The following is a 17,129-nucleotide window of genomic DNA, read 5'->3' as shown; positions in this document are numbered from 1 at the left end:
TTACTTCCAACCTATTCTATCTACATTTAGCTCTAAGTGTTCAGAAGATTTTCCTTATTATGATGTCTGAATTTGCCTCTTTGGTTCCTTCTACCCATTGCTCCTGGATCTGCCTTCTGGGGCCAAAAAAAGACAAAGGCTAATCTCACTTCCACATGACAGTCCCTTAAAGACTTGTGGACAGCTTTCATTCCTTCCTCACCCTCTTTCCAGTCTCCCTTCTGAAGGCTAAACATCCCTAGTTCCTTCAATTTTCCTCCACCACCCTTGGCAACAAACTCTACCATCTTACAGCATAGACTTCAAAGAATTTTCCTATTAAAAATAATTTCCCTGTAACTTCTATTCCAAATCCCTCCAGCTGCTGTTTAAGTCACTGTTTCCTACCCTCAGTGGGAATGGAAAACAGGGACTAGAAGAGAAGCAAGGATGTAGAAAAATATTTCCAAAAATTGGTCATGGGGAGGATAGAAGAGGAGGAAGGTGTAAAGTGGTTGGTAATTGCATTCAGCCAGATAACTTCTCATCTACAGCAACTGTTGTTTGCATTGGGCTTTTGTCAGGAACTTTTAATTGCCAAGCAAAGACAGTTGAACAAGCTGGCCTTATCTCAGGAGAAAAGGCAGGAAGACTGAGATAAGTAACTAAAGCCTTTTGGTGGAACCCCCAGCAGCGTAGCACCTAGTGATCTGAAAATGTGTGCCTAGCAAGTAGGCAGTTCACCAGGAGAATTGCCCACCACAGCTGCTAACAAAAAATGAAAAATAAAAGTGACAAAACCCAAGCTCTGTGTGCTAATAGGTATACCAGGTGAAAATAATTTTGTAGTGACCTTTATAGGATCTATAGTGTCTGTCTTTAAGCTTTGGCTAAGTAAATGCAATCTGAAGACAAAGTGTTAGTAAGCTGGCTAATCTCCAGGATGAAGAGATAAAGGGGTCCAAGCACTTCCTCTGTTTTCCAGATTATCAGGAAGGGGAAGGAAAGAAGGAGAAAGAAGGGAGGGAGGGAGGAAGGAAAAAAAGGAAGTAAAGAAAGGAGGGAGGAAGGGAGAAAGGAAGGAAGGAAAGAAAGAAGGGAGGGAGGAAGGGAGGAGGAAGGGAGAGAGGGAGGGAGGAAGTAAAGAAGGGAGGGAGGAAGGGAGAAAGGAAGGAAAGAAAGAAGGGAGAGTGAGGGAGGAAGGGAGGAGGAAGGAGGAGAGGGTGAAGGAAGAAGGGAGGGATGAAGAAAAGAAGGCAGGGAGGAAGGGAAGAAGTGTTTAAGTGATTATTGTGTACTAAGCATCAGGGACAGCATGGGGTAGGAAATATAGAGATGATCTGGAAGGCAGGAAGAAGTCAGTTCAAGTCCTGCCTCTGAAACATACTTGTTGTGTCACCCTGGACAGATCACTTAATCCCTCAGTGGTCTATGCAACTCTCTAAACCATAAGATGAAGAGACGGTGACAGCCCGTATTGGTAGAGTAAGTTCCCTAGAACAGTCAAACTACAGATTCAGTCCTTATTCTATGTGCTAAGAATCAGGGATACAAATAAAAAAAAATAAATGAAACAGTGTGTGCTATCAAGGAGCTTTCAAGCTAGTAAGGTACCTTACAGGATACTCGATACTCTCTCATTTCATTTTGAGGAACCTGAGGCTCAGAGAGGTTGTGACTTGTCCAAGGTTACACAGATAGTAAGTGATACAGCCAGGATTTGAACCCAGGTATTCAGATTCCAAAGCCAATTCTCTTTCCACTACAACAGGAAAGGATGAAATGCTCCTTAAAAAGTGTGGGGGTGGGGCTGAGCCAGTTGGCACACATCTATAATTTCAGCTACTAAGGAGGTGGAGGCTGGAGGATCTCTTGAGTACCCAGTTTTCATGGGTTTTATAGCCTATGCATGCCAATTAGGTGTCTACACTGTTTGGCATCGATATGGTGAACCCCCTTGAAGTAGGGAGTCATCAGGTTGCTTAAGGAGGCACCAGCTGGCTTAGGTGAGATACAAAGCTGGTCAAAGTACTCATGCCAGTAATCAGCAGAATGGGCCAGTGAGAAGCCCCTATACTTCTAGCCTGGGTGTGAGGTGGGGCAATCCAATCTTATGAAAAATAAAAGAAAAGCATTAAGGTAAAAACAACAAAGTAATGGGATCTGAAAGGGCTAAAGGGGATCCTGACTTGTGTCAGATTGGTGGAGCGCAGAAGAATAAAATACAGGGGAAAGGAAGAAGGATCATTGAACACCTACAGCCATGTAACAAGTATTCCTGTAGTATAGAGGGAAGCTGGCCCCTAGAACGTAAATACAGGTCATTTCTTAACCTTCAAGGAAGGACAACATTGACCAATAGATAAGGAGGCCATCCAGTAATGGCACGATGAAGACTAATGTGAGCCATGATAATTGGTGACTCCCTATTAAAGGGAAACATGGAGGTAGGGCATGTATCCAAATTATGCCAGACAACCTCCCAACACTGATGCAACATAATTACAACCTACTTTTGATGATACATGTGGACACAAATGATATGATGAGAAGGAACCTAAAAAGCATCACTAAAGATTATGAATTCCAGACAAGAAACCAAAGAAGACCCTGGAAGTACATTTAGTTACTTTCTTCACTCTTGCTGATTAAAGACAGGAGCTTCAGAAGAGAAATGCAGATTTAAAATTGAACAGTTGGTTGAGAAGATAGTGATTAGAGGTAGATTTGAATTTCTGGACAAAAGAATAAAACTTAAGAATGATAAATGATTCCTTAGAGAAAGAGTGTAATTGAGTAGATAGATAAATAGATAAGGCTATATATCTGCATATTTTTTCTTGGAATCTTGTAAATACAACGAAGAGGGATTTAAGTTGGAAAGAGTAAAGTAGACAGAAACTACCAATGTATACTCAATTAAATTCAGTAAACATATTTAATTTTTGTTTGTTTTATCTTTTTATCTCCAGTGCTTGGCATAGTGCCTCATGCATAAGAGAGACTATAAATGTTGGCCGAATTATGGTGGAAGATGTACTGTGATCAAGGACACCATATTCTAGGCACTGGGGACATGAAGATGCAATAATGCCTAGTTCTTGACTTCAGGCAGCTTATAATCTAATTGGAGGGCTAAGACTTGTAACTTATATGATACTGTGCTCAGCCTGGGGCAATGCTGGGGGCTTAACTCCAAAGTGGGGCAATTATTTATCTTTGACTTCTGTTCTCCGCCCCAGAAACTTCCAAGATTCTCCTGAATAGAGCTTAAATATGGCTCATCTCTAGGTTTTCCCAGACGTGGATAGCAAGGCCCATAGATAATAAGTATGGCTCAAACTTTATTTGCTCCATTGCAGAAAATTATTAGGACATAAAGGATTCTTAGAAGCCCATGAACAAACAGAGAAACATCAAACCTTCCAACAGCCCTTGAGACTCTGACTGCTGAACAGACACTCCCCATTCATTTTAGACTCACACTATCCAAGTTAGTGTAATAACAGGGTTGACATAGCCCAGAGCTCTTGCTCTACGTCACTCCCGTGGCATAGCATTACCCTTTGAACTGCAGGATGACCATCTAGTGAGCAGCCTATTTTTGCCCCAAGAGGCAGCCATTGAGGAGCCTTCTTCCTTTAGGCGACTAATGCCTGAAGCTGGAAATCTTCAAATCTTGATTCCTCATGAACTTCCAAATTTGCATGAAGTTATCATTTTCAGGAACTCTGGTCTTTGACCTGTGCTCAGGAATGGAAACAGAAAGGAACAAGGCAGCCAGGAACCCATTGTCCATGGACTTCTCACTGTGGCCAACCAGGCAAGCCTAGGCAGTTTACTTGGGGTTTCTCCTGCCAATTGCCGTTCTCTTATCCTGGGGGCCAAAGGGGAAGTTTTTCCCTGGGACCCTGGAAGTCCCAGGTAGAGAAGACTCAGAAAAAGTTAAAAAAAAGCAGGGGAGATGGAGACAGAAATCTGTTCCATAGCCCACTTTTGTGGACTGCAAAATGCTCAGCTCTTCTGACAAAAGTCCCCTCTTGAACCTCAGCCAGCCAATCATTGGGAGGCATCCCTCCTCTCCAAGCCATAGAATGTCAGAGGAGGAAAAAATTTTTGGCTGGAGGTCATCTAGCCAAACCCCTCCAGTGTACAGTTTCCTCATCTGGAAAATGAGGAAAATAATAGTACCTTCCTTCCAGGGTTCTGTGAGGATTAAATGAAATTTCATATGCAAAGTTTGTGGCAAACCTCACAGCATTTTATAAAATTCTGTATATCATCATGATTATTATTAGCGAGTTGACTAGCACTGTGAGGTTAGGTGACTTGACAAGGATCATATAGTATATATGTGTCAGAGTTAGGATTTAAACCCAAGTCTTACTGGCTCTGAGTCTACCTGTTATTATTATGAATGATAACAATAAGAGTTAGAATTTAAACAGAGATTTAAGGTTTGCAAGGCATCTTCCATATATTATCTCATTTGATCCATCATACAATTCTTCCTTTCTTGTCTAGGCAGTTACAGTCTGACAGAATCTATTTTTTTTCCCTTCTCTTCAACTTCGTGACTCTCATTCAGCTCACATGCCCACCTGCATCTTTAGTCTCAGGTCTGGGGAGAATTGAGAGTTCACCTAATTTAGAGTGATCTGCCTAATCTTTGTCAAAAGAAGGGAGGGTTGGTGTTTGGGAGTGGTGATAATCCTTTTATTTAGCCAGCTGCATTATTGAAGAGAGAGATAGTAGTTTATCCTTTCCACTTTGATGAGGTACAGCTGGTGAAAATCCTTCTGCCTGGCTGGCCACGCACAGCAGTGTCCTCTCTCCCAGGAAGGGAGTGAGGGTACCTCCCTCAGAGCAGGGAGTGACTTTGTCTTTAAATTGCATCTTGAAGGAGTGGTCAGACAGCAGGTTTTGGTGGCAGGAGGTCTAATGGTCAGGGGGAACTGGCTAGGGTCCAGCTTCCCTAATGGTTGGTCCTCTTCCCTGGGGTTCCCCTTGTAGTTTGAGCTAGATATGACATACTCCCCTGACAGCTGCTTTGTCTAGGGAAGAAGACTCCATCTCAGTCAGCCAGCAAGAGCGAGTGTAGTGGTACCCCTGCTACCAAATATAAGGCACTTACAGGGAGTGCCAGGTCTTTGTGGGCAATATTTGACTGGTATTATTGATAAAGCTGCCTTTTCATTGCAGATCCGCTATCGGTCTGCCTGCCTCAGCTCCCCCAGCAGTGAAATAAGTGGGAGGGGAGAAAAAGGGTGTTCAGGAGGAAACTGAAAGGGATTCACAAATGATGCTTTGTGACTAGCATAGAAAACATGCCAATCTGGGCTCTCTTTAATCGTACATGTCCTTCCATTGTTCTTTCTTCACATTAAGTTGGAAAGAGAGGCCAGACTGCCAAGCAGCCCTGTGATATCCCACCCACGCTGGGCTTTTATCCCTCAGACTATTTTTGACTGCGAGCACGAAGCATTTGAACTACCTTGAAATGAAATGAGTGGATTAATAAACAAATAATCTCTCACAGTTTCCTTAAGATCTTTCTTGAAACGTTGATTGATTCTTTTATTTGCTTTTACCTTCATTGGAGAGATACAGGGGGAAAAATTACTGAAAGAACCCTGCAGAGAAAATTATTAGCAAAGGTTAATGGTTGAGAAAAACAAAACTGGGTCATCCCTCTTCATTTTACAGAGGAGAAAATTGAGACCCTGGTTGATAAAGGACTTAGGTAAGGTCATGGTCAGCATCACAACAGGATTTGAACCCATGTCTTTCAACCCCAGAGGCAATGATCTAAGCACCACGGTATTTCCCCTATTCTGTTCTCTTTCCTTAAAAGAATCTTCCTGTTTTTTAGTCTTTTCACTTCCCATTTCACAGAAGGATAAGGAGCCCTACTGGGTTGGACCCGGGGGTTGGCTGGTAAAGATTTAACAACTGGTTTTCTAAGGGAAAAATAAATGCATGACACACTTTTAAGTTTACTCTGCAGCATCAACATTTTTTCCATCACTTTTTTTAAGTCTACACAATAAACAAAACAGTAAATTCAGACTTGATTTGTAGTGGTTGCTGATTTCCAAAGTATATATGCTCACGTTGAAAATTTAACACTTTAACACTGGGCTCTTGAAAGATGGTTCAAGCTGGCTTCAGCACACCCCTGGTTGGACCCTTTAGTAAATTAAAGTGCACAGATATGCACACACATACAAAACCACACACACACACACACACACACGCTCATATTAAATATCAGAAGATTCAAAATTTCATTAGTGTAGATATTGCTTCCACCAACACAGATCATCTTCCTGTTACAAGCAAAGTTTGGGGAGGGGGTGGATACATCTGCAACCTAGTGTAGCTATTTCTTAGAGATATATAGATAAAACCTGCTGATGAAATGATGAAAAGGGAGATGGAAGGGGGGACAGGGAGAGGAAGGGAGAGAAAGGGGGGGGGGGAGAGAGAGAAAGAGAGAGAGAGAGAGAAAGAGAGAGACAAAGAGAGAGAGAGAGAGAGAGAGAGAGAGAATCTCTGAATTGGCCTTAGATTTATATCTATTAAGGTTACATGCTTATGATAATATTTCATGCAATAGCAAGGAGAATTCTCAGATTAGCAAACTAGCCCTGTGCATTTCTAAAAATTCTGAGTAGCAGCCCTGATTCAATAGGTTGTATACATTCTCAAGAGTAATCTACTCCATTACTTCTGTTTTAGCATCTACATGTACCATGCCACAAATCAGGACAGAATTGTTTATCTCATGGAGGCAAGCTGGAGGAACCTTTTGTAATGTTAACAAGACAGGACTTGCAAATGGTTTCAGGGACCTTAACAGTTGCAAATTTCAAAATGAAAGAGTTTAGTTTCTTGATGTTACATGCTCAGGACAGCATTGGGGTTTGTGTTTATCAGTCTTTATTTCTCTACTAGTATGTATACAGTACAACCATTTGTCACTGAGTCATTTCAGTCATATCCAACTCTCTGGGCCCCCATTTGAGGTTTTCTTGGGAAAGATAGTTGAGAAACTGAGGCAAACAGGGTTAAGTGACTTGTCCAGGGTCACACAGCTAATAAGTGTCTGAGGCCAGATTTGAGCTCAGGTCCTCCTGACTCCAGGGCCAGCATTCTAGCCGTTGTGCCACCTAACTGCCCCTACAGTGAAACCATAGAATCCTGTAATTTAAAAGTTCAAAGTCACCTCCATGGTCATCTAATTGAACCTATATACAAAAGGAATCACTCGTGTGACATACCCAACAAGTGATCATTCAACCTTTGTTTGAAGACTTCCAAGGAACAGCAGCCCAGTGGAGCTTAACTACACTTTGTGGCCCTAGATATATTAGCTTCTACATAAACACAGATATATTTTCACTAAATCAAACTCCAGTGCCTCTTCCTGGCATGAAGAACCTTGGTTCTTGGAGGCTAAGCTAGTGATACACAAACTCTGGCAAATCCAACCAAGATGGAAAAGTGTAGAACACAGTCCTTGAGGTATGTTGTATATCTGCCATTTTAGGGCCAGCTTAGCTAAGTTTAAAGAGGCTAATCAATACAAGTTTGACCACTAGCATAACAACTCTTGAAATGATCAATTCAAGCGTGAAGGGTGATAGTCTACATTGTCGATCATTCAATCAACAATCATTTATTAAGCTCTTATTTTGTGCCAGGCACTGTCCTAAGCACCAGGGTTACAAAGAAAGGTAAAAATAGTGTTTGCCATTGGTGAAGGTTATACTCACACTGATTAAATCATATATATTTGTTCCTTGGAGTACTGAAGCTAGTATTAATACATGATTATATATGGCAAACAGGTAGCCATAGAACACTATGGTCTCTGTTGTATTCAAGATAAGGATCACCCGAAAGGTAATAGAGAGATGCAGAGAAGGCCATGACAGAGGCACTGTGATATGGTGGAAAGCGACCCGGTTCTATAATCAAAAGACTTTGGTTCTAATCCTGGTTGTACTTATTACTACCTTGATAAATCACTTCAAGTTCATGGGCCTTACTTTCCTCATCTATAAAATGAACAGGTTGGACTGAGTGGGCTTTGAGTCCCCTTATATCCTGAGGTCTGTGATTTTGTTTTTCTCTGCTATGAACAAAGACTGACGCAGAAGAAGTCGTGTAAAGATTGTCATAAAAAAATTATAACTAAAAAAGAAAGTGATACAGTCACAGAGTGAGGGCAAGGGATAACCAATGGATAGCTTACTGTGTCAAGAAAAGAAGAGGAAGGCCCCAAGCATGTTGGGTAGGCTCCCTGTGGTAAATGTACGGGAAGACATGGATGAGATTTGCCCAGAATGGGCTGGCATGGATGGGAGATTATGGACCCACTGAGAAACTAGGATGCACGTGTATGCACATATATACATATAAATGTATATGGATGTTTGTATAATATACATGTAAACACACTGTCACACACACACACACACACACACACACGGGACATTGCTATTGCCATTGATTCACAGGTTGGGAGGTACGAATAGCATATTTTAGAGCTCTTCTCAACATGGTTGTAAATCTCTCCTCAGATTTGTTGTAGGGAAGAGGATTCGTCCCCTGGGTTGAAGGCATCATCTTAAATTGGAAGGGTCATCTCTTTGTGACCTATAAAATCCACAAATGTTTAGAAATGTGAGAGAACTAAGAGAGTATTTAGTCCTCTCTCCATTTTACAGATAGTCAAGTTGAGGCCTAGAGAGGTTAAATGATTTGCTCCAAATCACAGATAATGCCTGAGTTGGAACTCAAACCTAGGTCTCTTGACCCAGAGCCTTCTGTTCTTTTCACCATGTTACAAGGCCTTTCATAATTGTTTTTAAGGCATGAGCGTTAGAAGCAGTTCGGCCTCCAAAGGGCTGGGTGAGCTAAGTTTGGTAACTTCTTCTCCCTCTCCTTCAGATATTTCATCTGACACATAGCAATATCTGAAAAGAAGTGTGACCTTACCTAAGAGGACCGGTGAAAAGACTATAGCTATCCTATATATTGCCAGCATCTCCAGTGATAGATAAGCTGTAATGATCACTAACCATTACATTTTGCTCTGCATCCCTGCAGGTTTACTTATACTCTAGGAGAGGGAATGTGGCTGCCTCTAAGCAAGAGTTTTGTGATTCCACCTGCTGAACTGGCCATCAACCCTTCAGCTAAGTGCAAAACAGACATGACCGTGATGGAGGATGCAGTGGAGGTCAGGTGGGTTGGGGTGCAGGGAGATGTGATATGAGCCATGAAGAGGTACCATGAGGTTGAATGGTCTTAATTCTGGGAGAGAAAATGACAGGCTGGGTAAGAAAGGAAGGGAACCTGTCCTGTAGGATTTCCTTACAAGGTGCTCAGTGACTCAATGCTCATTTTCCTAGGAAGCAATAATGACCACTAGGAAGTCTACTTGATGAATTGGTATGTAAATATATTCTATGACAGTTTGTGTGTGTGTGTGTGTGTGTGGTTAAGGGGAAGGGTTGGAGGCCACAGGGTGTATATGCTCTCTCTCTCTCTCTCCCTCTCTCTCTCACACACACACACACACACACACACACACACACATGAAATCTTGAAATCTATAGTCAGGCCAATAGAATGATAGCTTCAGGCTCTGTGCTATACTTGCTATATTTAGTATAGAACAATGGCCTTTGGAGTCAGATGACCTGGATGAGAAGCCAGACTTAGTCATGTATTAGCTATGCAAGACCCATAGTAAGACCCTTAACGCCTCTATATTTATATACGTATGTAGTTCTGTACATATATAAATATACATATGCATGTTTTATACAAATATATGTGTGAATATATGTATGTGTGTATAAACATCATAAACCTTAGGAACTGAAGTTAAGGATCACTTAAAATCCAACACAAGCTCATGGTACATATGAGCAAGATGCAAAAAGATGTATTGTTCTTATTATCTTGCTTTTTTTAATATCACTAATATATTAATTGATATGAGAGTCAAGTTGGGTTGATTTTTAGAATTTATATATCTGTTCATCTATCTATATCTATTTTATTTATGTATGCATTATTTTGCTTATTTAATTTGTGGGGAGAGATGACACAACCCAACTACTGATAGTAGGAACAGGTCACCCTGAATTCTGACCAGCTATGGGTATGGCATTTAATAGCTAAGAACTTTATTTTCTTTATCCACAAAATGGAAATTACACATTAATACATCCATCAACTCACAGGATCAAATGAGATAGACCACATGCAAGTCTGTGTAGTCAGGAGGTGTAAATGACATCTTTTCTTTTTTTCTATGACTTTCTGCCTACCTCTACCCATAGAGAAGAGCTGATGACCTCATCCTCCTTCGACAGCTTGGAAGTTCTCCTGGATTCATTTGGACCCGTCCGGGACTGCACCAAGGATAATGGGGGCTGTAGCAAGAATTTCCGATGCATCTCAGATCGCAAATTGGACTCCACTGGCTGTGTGGTATGTTAGTTGTTAGTTCCTCTCAGTCTTTTTTTTTTCTTTAATGAAAAGGAGGTCTGGGAGTAGGTCAGAGGATAGCCAAAAAAACCTGGAAATGTCTTTGGAAGGCCTGGATATAAGAGAAGGAAGAAGAGGGATGACAGGAGAGGAAACAAAGTGAGTATTCAATTAGTAATACACTGTGAATTTAAAAAAAATGAGGATTGAGACATGAGCAGTTCTTTTTGGTTTGACTATCAGCTAGTCCACATTTGAGTTCCATTAGTAGTAGAATATGAGCTCCTTGAGGTCAAGAAATACTCACTTTTTCACTTGGAGCCCATCACCTAATACAGTGATTAACATACACACATACAATACATACCTACATTATATATATATAGTTAACATATAGTTGCTTAATAAATGATTGTTTGTTGGTTTGTGCAATTTCGATAGTTAAGAAATGAAACAAACTCATCCTTCACTTTTCCAATCATCAATCAATTACTTAGGAAATATTTATTGAACATATCCTATGTTGTTCTATTGCTAGGTTCTTTGGGAAAAAATAATTTTAATATATGGTCTCTGTCCTCCAAGATCTTACAACCCAGTTGGGGAAAAAAAAAACACCCTACACATGTGACCCAGTACAACAGTATAGAATCATAGAGTAGAGTTGAAAAGGACCTTAGTGGTTATCCAACCTATTTTACAAATAAAAAGACTGAGGCCAAGGAAGACTAAGCAACTTTTCCAAGTTCCCATAGCTGGTCAGTGACAGAGCTAGGACTGTGACCCAGGTTCTATGACTCTAACTTGAGTGATCTTTCCACCATGCCACCCCTTGAATACAGGACCCTGCTCTTCTTTCCTATTTGGATTTAGACTCAGTACCTTTTTTTGCACCTAATAAATGCTCAATAAACTCTTTTTTCATTTGTTCATTCATTCCATGCTTAACTCTGTGGCATAGGCTGTAAGCATCCTGGAAGTTCAAGGAAGGAAGAGCTCAGAATGGGCTAGAGTAGCTGGGAAGGAACCACAGCATACTTAAGAGTCAGTTTAACATAGTCTCCCCACTTTTCAAGAGGGACACAAGGGATGGGCTCCCCCAGGATAGGCAGAGGATAATGGTCTCCGTCAAGAGGCGTGCTTGTAAAATCCTTGCAATGTTAACTCCTGTTCTTCTATAGGTGACCCCTCACCTACCTGATCATTCCTTTTGAGTACCCTTGGAAACTCCTTAAGAATCTGAAACTACCAAGCTCCGGAGTTGGTTGGGCAACAGAGGACATTAGAATTTTTCTGTCAGCTGGAAGAAGGAGGTTGTATTGACCAGGGAAGGAAAAATGGGGTGGAGCTGCCTCAGTGAATTCTCATTGGCAGGCCTGTCTATTTTTTTTAAATCAATTGGGGTTAAGTGACTTGCCCAGGGTCACACAGCTAGTAAGTGTCAGGTGTCTGGTCTGAGGCCAGATTTGAACTCAGGTCCTCCTGATTCCAGGGCCGGTGCTCTATCCACTGTGCCACCTTGCTGCCCAGGCCTGTCTAATTTTTAAAGGGGGCAAGGGCATAATCCTCAAAGTCTAGAGAAGGAGTGGAGAAGGTAAAGTAACAAGGAATGGGAGTAGGGCGAGGGATGGGCATCCATCAACAAGGATTTATTAAGCACCTGCCATGTGCCAAACATGGCACTGGGTGCTAGGTATCCATGTACAAAGAATGATGGGAAGGTAAATGAGAGCAGCAAGTAGGAAGTGTATAGTAGGTGTCTTGGAGAAGACATCTTGGCCCTGCCACTTGTTAGCTTTGTGCCCTTCAGCTGTCTGGTGTTTAATGTCCTCATCTGTAAAATGAGAGGGTTGGGCATGATGGCTGTGATGATTCCTTCCAGCCCCAGAGCTATGACATGGAAGCCTCTCCTCCCTCTCCCCCTGCTCCTCACTCTCACATTGCAGCCCTCCACTTCGGCTGCTAGCTGTATTTCTTCTGAGTCCTTGTCTCTCACAAGCTTCCCTTCCCTTCCCTTGGCCCACACAGGGAGCAGTTTTCTGTTGAAAATGTATGTGTACCTGGATCTGGAAAAGTGGAACGTTTCCTGCTACACGACCTTTCTTCAGTTCTGCTGAGAAGATTGTGGCTATCAGGAGCCCATGGGTCTTTTGAGAAGGGAGGGAAAGGGAAGAAAGTCCAAGAATTAGAGAGAGAGAAAGACAGAGACAGAGAAAAGAAAGGAGGGAGGAAATGAAGAAAGGAGAGAGAGGGAAATAAGAGAGATTGATGGAGGAAGGAGAGAAGGAAAGAGGGAATAAAAGGGAGAGGGAAGAAGGGAGGGAGGAAAAGTGGTAGGAGAAGAAAGAGGGAGGAGGAAAAGAAGGGAAGGAAAAAGGAGAGAGAAAAAAGGGAGAGAGGAAAGAAAGAAAGGGAGAGAGATGAAGAGGAAGAAGGAGAGAGACATAGAGAGACAGAGAAAGGGGAGGGAAAGAAAGAGGGAGAGATAGAGACAGAGAAAGTGATGGAGGGCTGTGGAGGGGAGATCCTGTCTGTTCTATCCTAGGGATAGGAAAGTAGAACAGAGTTGCCTCAAAAGAACACACCGTGGGAAACATTGTGCCCTGTGGCCAAGGGCTGGGTTTTTTCCTTTATTCTACCTTTCTTGGCTCTTCGAAGTCTCATTTTCAGTGTCTCAAGCAAAGAGGATCCCGATCAGGTCCTTCAGGAGACAATTTCACTGTCTAGCAGAACTCAAGGTTAGGGCATTTTCTTGCTATTCAGACTTCATTTTCTTCATCTAAATTTTAAACTTTCTTTGCAAATTGGATCACGCCTAATGTGCATGTGTGTCTGTGTACACACACACAGACACACACACCCACACACTCACACTCACAGACATTTCAAAGACATGTTTACTCTCTCATTCCTCCCCTACACCTCTGCCCCTGCCCTGTCCTTCATGATGGTTTGCCTGTCAAATACCCCTGGTCTGTCATCCTGGCCTTTTGCCTGGCTTGGATCCAAGCTGATGGATTTTTTTTTCTCTTTTAACGCCATGAGACTGGAGCTGGCAAGAATCACTGAAAGGAATATGCATTTGTAATAGGGCCTTGTCTTTTAGAATCTGTCCCCCAGGAGAAAGTCAACTCATAATATGAGTGGATCTGTATCCTCACAGCACTTTGTAACCGCCAGTCTCATGACTCTTGAGTAAGAAGAATGGCCAGTTGGACCAGTTGACTCATTGTTTCCTTTTGCAGATCAGGAAATTTAGGCATATAGAATCCAAGTATATGGAGATATCCTAGAGTTCATCTAACCAAATGTGAAGCGTATGCATTCCTTCTACAAAGTGCCAAACAGGTGATCACTCAGCTTTGTCCAAAGGCTTGATCTGAGGAAGGGATGGTGGGAACAGGGTTGAGAAATAACTGGAAGCTTCAACCCTTTCCTGAGAGTCCCTTTGTGCTATTGTGAAAGACAGACATATGTATACACAGAGCTCTGTCTGTGATACTTGAGATGCAGTGCTACCTAGACTTGTTCAATTCATACATTCAACACACAGTTGTTAAACCAAATGCAATACGAGGCACTTGGTGGGGGACAGGGGAGACAAAGCTTAACTCACAGGATTAGGGCAGAAAGAGACCTTAGGAATTATGTAGTTCAATCCCCTTTACTTTATAGATGAGAAAACTGAGGCCCTGAGAAATTAAGTGATTTTTCCCAGGTCACCTAGTTCATAAGTAGCATAATCAGGATTCAAACCCAGATCCTCTTATTCTCAGAGTCCAGTGATCTTTCCACTATAGTCTAGTGAGATTGGGGGCAAGCATTTGTTAAGTGCATACCATTGTACTAAATGCTTTACAAATATATCTCATTTTATCCTCAAAATGACCCTGGACGGTAAATGCAATTATCCCCATTTTTGCAGGTAAGGAAACTGAGGCAAATAGAAATTAAGTGACTTGCCCAGGGTGATGCAGCTTTTATGTGGCTAAGGTCAAATTTGAACTGAGATCTTCCTGACTTCAGGCCTAGAGTTCTATGAACTATTGTGTCACCTGGGGGATAAATCACAAACAGATAATTATGGTCTACATGATAAATGCTTTAGAGAGTTGCAAAACAAAGTGCTGTGTGAGGTTTGTTGGGGAAACTTGTGCGTGCTGGAGCCAAAGAGGGGAGGAAAAGTGTCATACAGATAGTAAGTAGCAGAGGAAAGATTTGAACTCAACTTCCCATTCAGTGCTCTTTCCACTACACTGGCTCATCTCAATTTGAATTGCCTCCAAGTAGTCCATAGTTATGATGCTGCCATGTTATCCCGTGAGCCTTTTTGCATCAAGGGGCCATTCTGGCATCATCTCTGGACTTGGCATGAGGGTGATCTGTGTTCCAATCCCAACTCAGCCATGTACTAAGTGAGAGGGGGGGAGAAAGAGAGAGAAGTGGGGAGGGGAGATCCTGGGCAAGTCACTTCTTTGAGCCTCATCTGTAAAATGGGGCCATTAGATTCAGTGACCTCGAAGGTCCCTTCCATCTTTAAATCTATGATCTTACCCATTTCCTGGGCGTGCCTCCACATGTATATTTCTGTTAAGGAAAGATCAATCTCTGTATATGTGGTTTGGGTCACAAGAAGAAAATCAGTCCAATTATCTCCCTCTATCCCACCAACCATTTGTAGATATGGGATGACTTTTTCTTTCTTCCTCAAATTTTGAGCATCAACACTGCTGCTGCCCTTCTTTTAAAGAAAATATCTGTGTGACAGTAACCCTAGAAAATGGAGGATTTATTGCTTAGCAAGAGAGAAAAGGAACCTCAGAAAATTTTGGCCAAGTAGTTTTCCCAGTAGAGCAAACTGATAGGATTGGGATTCCTGTTTTGTCCCCATTATCAGTTCAGCTTTCATCTGTATTTCTAAGGAGGCAGGACACATCTTTTTTGGCTCTGCATGGATTCCCACGGGGTTAATTGCTATCCAGTTAATTGCCCTGTTGTTTATATATTCTCTGGAGGATGAAAACAAATATCCGTGAAAGGCAAAGACCTGTGCAAAGCATAATTGCCCTGCCCTCCAAATCAAACCTTGCACAGGCTGCTGGAAGCCTCTTTGGCAGAGCACTGAGATAGGGCTGAGTACTCAGATGGGCTAAGCATTGGGGGAGATAAAGAGGAGAGTGGACTGTGTCTTACTTATACCTAGACATAATCACAAAATCCAAGAAGCGAGGAAAAGACCTCAGAGTTAGGGTATCTCGTCCACTTCATACCAGAACAGTAACACCTACAATATCGTCAACAAGTGTCCATTCAAGCTTCCATTGATTGCCAAAGGAAAGACCTTTTTTATTTAATATGAAAATGGTTAAACTATAACTCTGTCCTTAATATTCAAAGATGACATTAATGACTGATCCATCATCTTTAGGATGTTGCCTTTGAGAGCTCTTCTGCCAATGGGAGCCAATGCTTCCTAAAACATACATTCTCACTAACTCCCTATGGTGAGCCAGGGGATGTATTTTTGAATTTCTGTCTGATGTTAACAACCCAGTCTGTGACCAGGGAAGACAGCTAGATGAATTGGCCTATACAGAGACAGAACTCAAAGCTTCACTACCTGTGTGACCCTGGATAAGTTCAGAATCTGGATTTCAGTGTCCGCATCTGTAAAATGGAGATGATAGTATATTATTGCCTCACAAGATGTCTATGAGTATCAAATTAAATGATGTATAAGAATTTCTTTGTAACCTTAAAGTACAATATAAAAGAGGATTATCAGGCTCTAACCAGGAATTTAGATTACTCACTCACTCTCCTTGTCTAATCATTCTGTTCTCTCATATCCCCCCAGACTCATTTGTCACCTTTAAATCAGTGTTGCCTAGAGATACATCATTCCCTTATTCTTAAAGGCAGTGAATTGTGGGGTCAACACATAGTAGTTGCATGAGGATTACAGATTTAGAGTCAGAAGGGACCTGATGTTATAGAGATGGAAACCAAGGCCCAGAGAATTGTAAAGGGATTTTTCAAAAGTCATATAGGTAGCAAGGGACAGAATCAGGATTTGAGACCACGTCTTCTGACTTCACCTTCTGTGCACTGTTCATTCTACCAAGCTCTCTATTGCTGGTGATAGCTACTGTATTAGTTTAACCCATGACTGTTCCTGTAGAAGAGCAAGCCAAGAATGATATTATATGATTTGGAGGTTTATGGGAAATTGCATGACAGAAAACTAAGGTAGCCTGTTACTTAAATTTACCTCTATAAATTGTTTCTCCAAGGAGTATATAGGGGTGGGAAGGGGAAATGAAATTCTGAGAAGACCTGCATGGCAGGTTTTATCAAAAAGTTGTAAAAAACATAGTTTGTGAAGAAAAGAGGATTTCTTTTGACCAGTTAAAAGAGACCTGTTTCCTCACCCAGTAGGGATACAGGGTGCTCTTTTTGGTGAGTCACTGTTCATTTTGTGCCCAGACAAAATGAGGTAATGGAAGCAAAGCCAAGCAGCCCACTTTATTCCCAAGGGCACTGGCTGTGCTTGCTTCTCTCTCTCCTTCACCTGTCACCAGAGCACCCATCTCTCAGTCTGGGATAGACAGGAGCAGAGACTGGTGCACCATGAATGTGGC

At 41.9% G+C, this 17,129-nt stretch overlaps 1 protein-coding gene across 1 annotated transcript in view; it reads left to right on the top strand.

The window, feature by feature from the left end:
• The window catches only part of ASTN1 (astrotactin 1), a 278,216-nt gene that overhangs the window by 151,119 nt on the left and 109,968 nt on the right, over window positions 1-17,129 (top strand). Inside the window, exons 9-10 of the mRNA XM_027868478.1 lie at window positions 9,097-9,234; window positions 10,341-10,491. Coding sequence (XP_027724279.1) covers window positions 9,097-9,234; window positions 10,341-10,491 — 289 coding nt within the window. The remainder of the gene's footprint in view (window positions 1-9,096; window positions 9,235-10,340; window positions 10,492-17,129) is intronic.

Source organism: Vombatus ursinus, unplaced genomic scaffold, assembly GCF_900497805.2.
Source record: "Vombatus ursinus unplaced genomic scaffold, bare-nosed wombat genome assembly UNPS02014789.1, whole genome shotgun sequence".
NCBI lineage: Eukaryota > Metazoa > Chordata > Mammalia > Diprotodontia > Vombatidae > Vombatus > Vombatus ursinus.
Note: the sequence above shows the minus strand (reverse complement) of the source record. Positions and strands in the feature narration are given on the sequence as shown.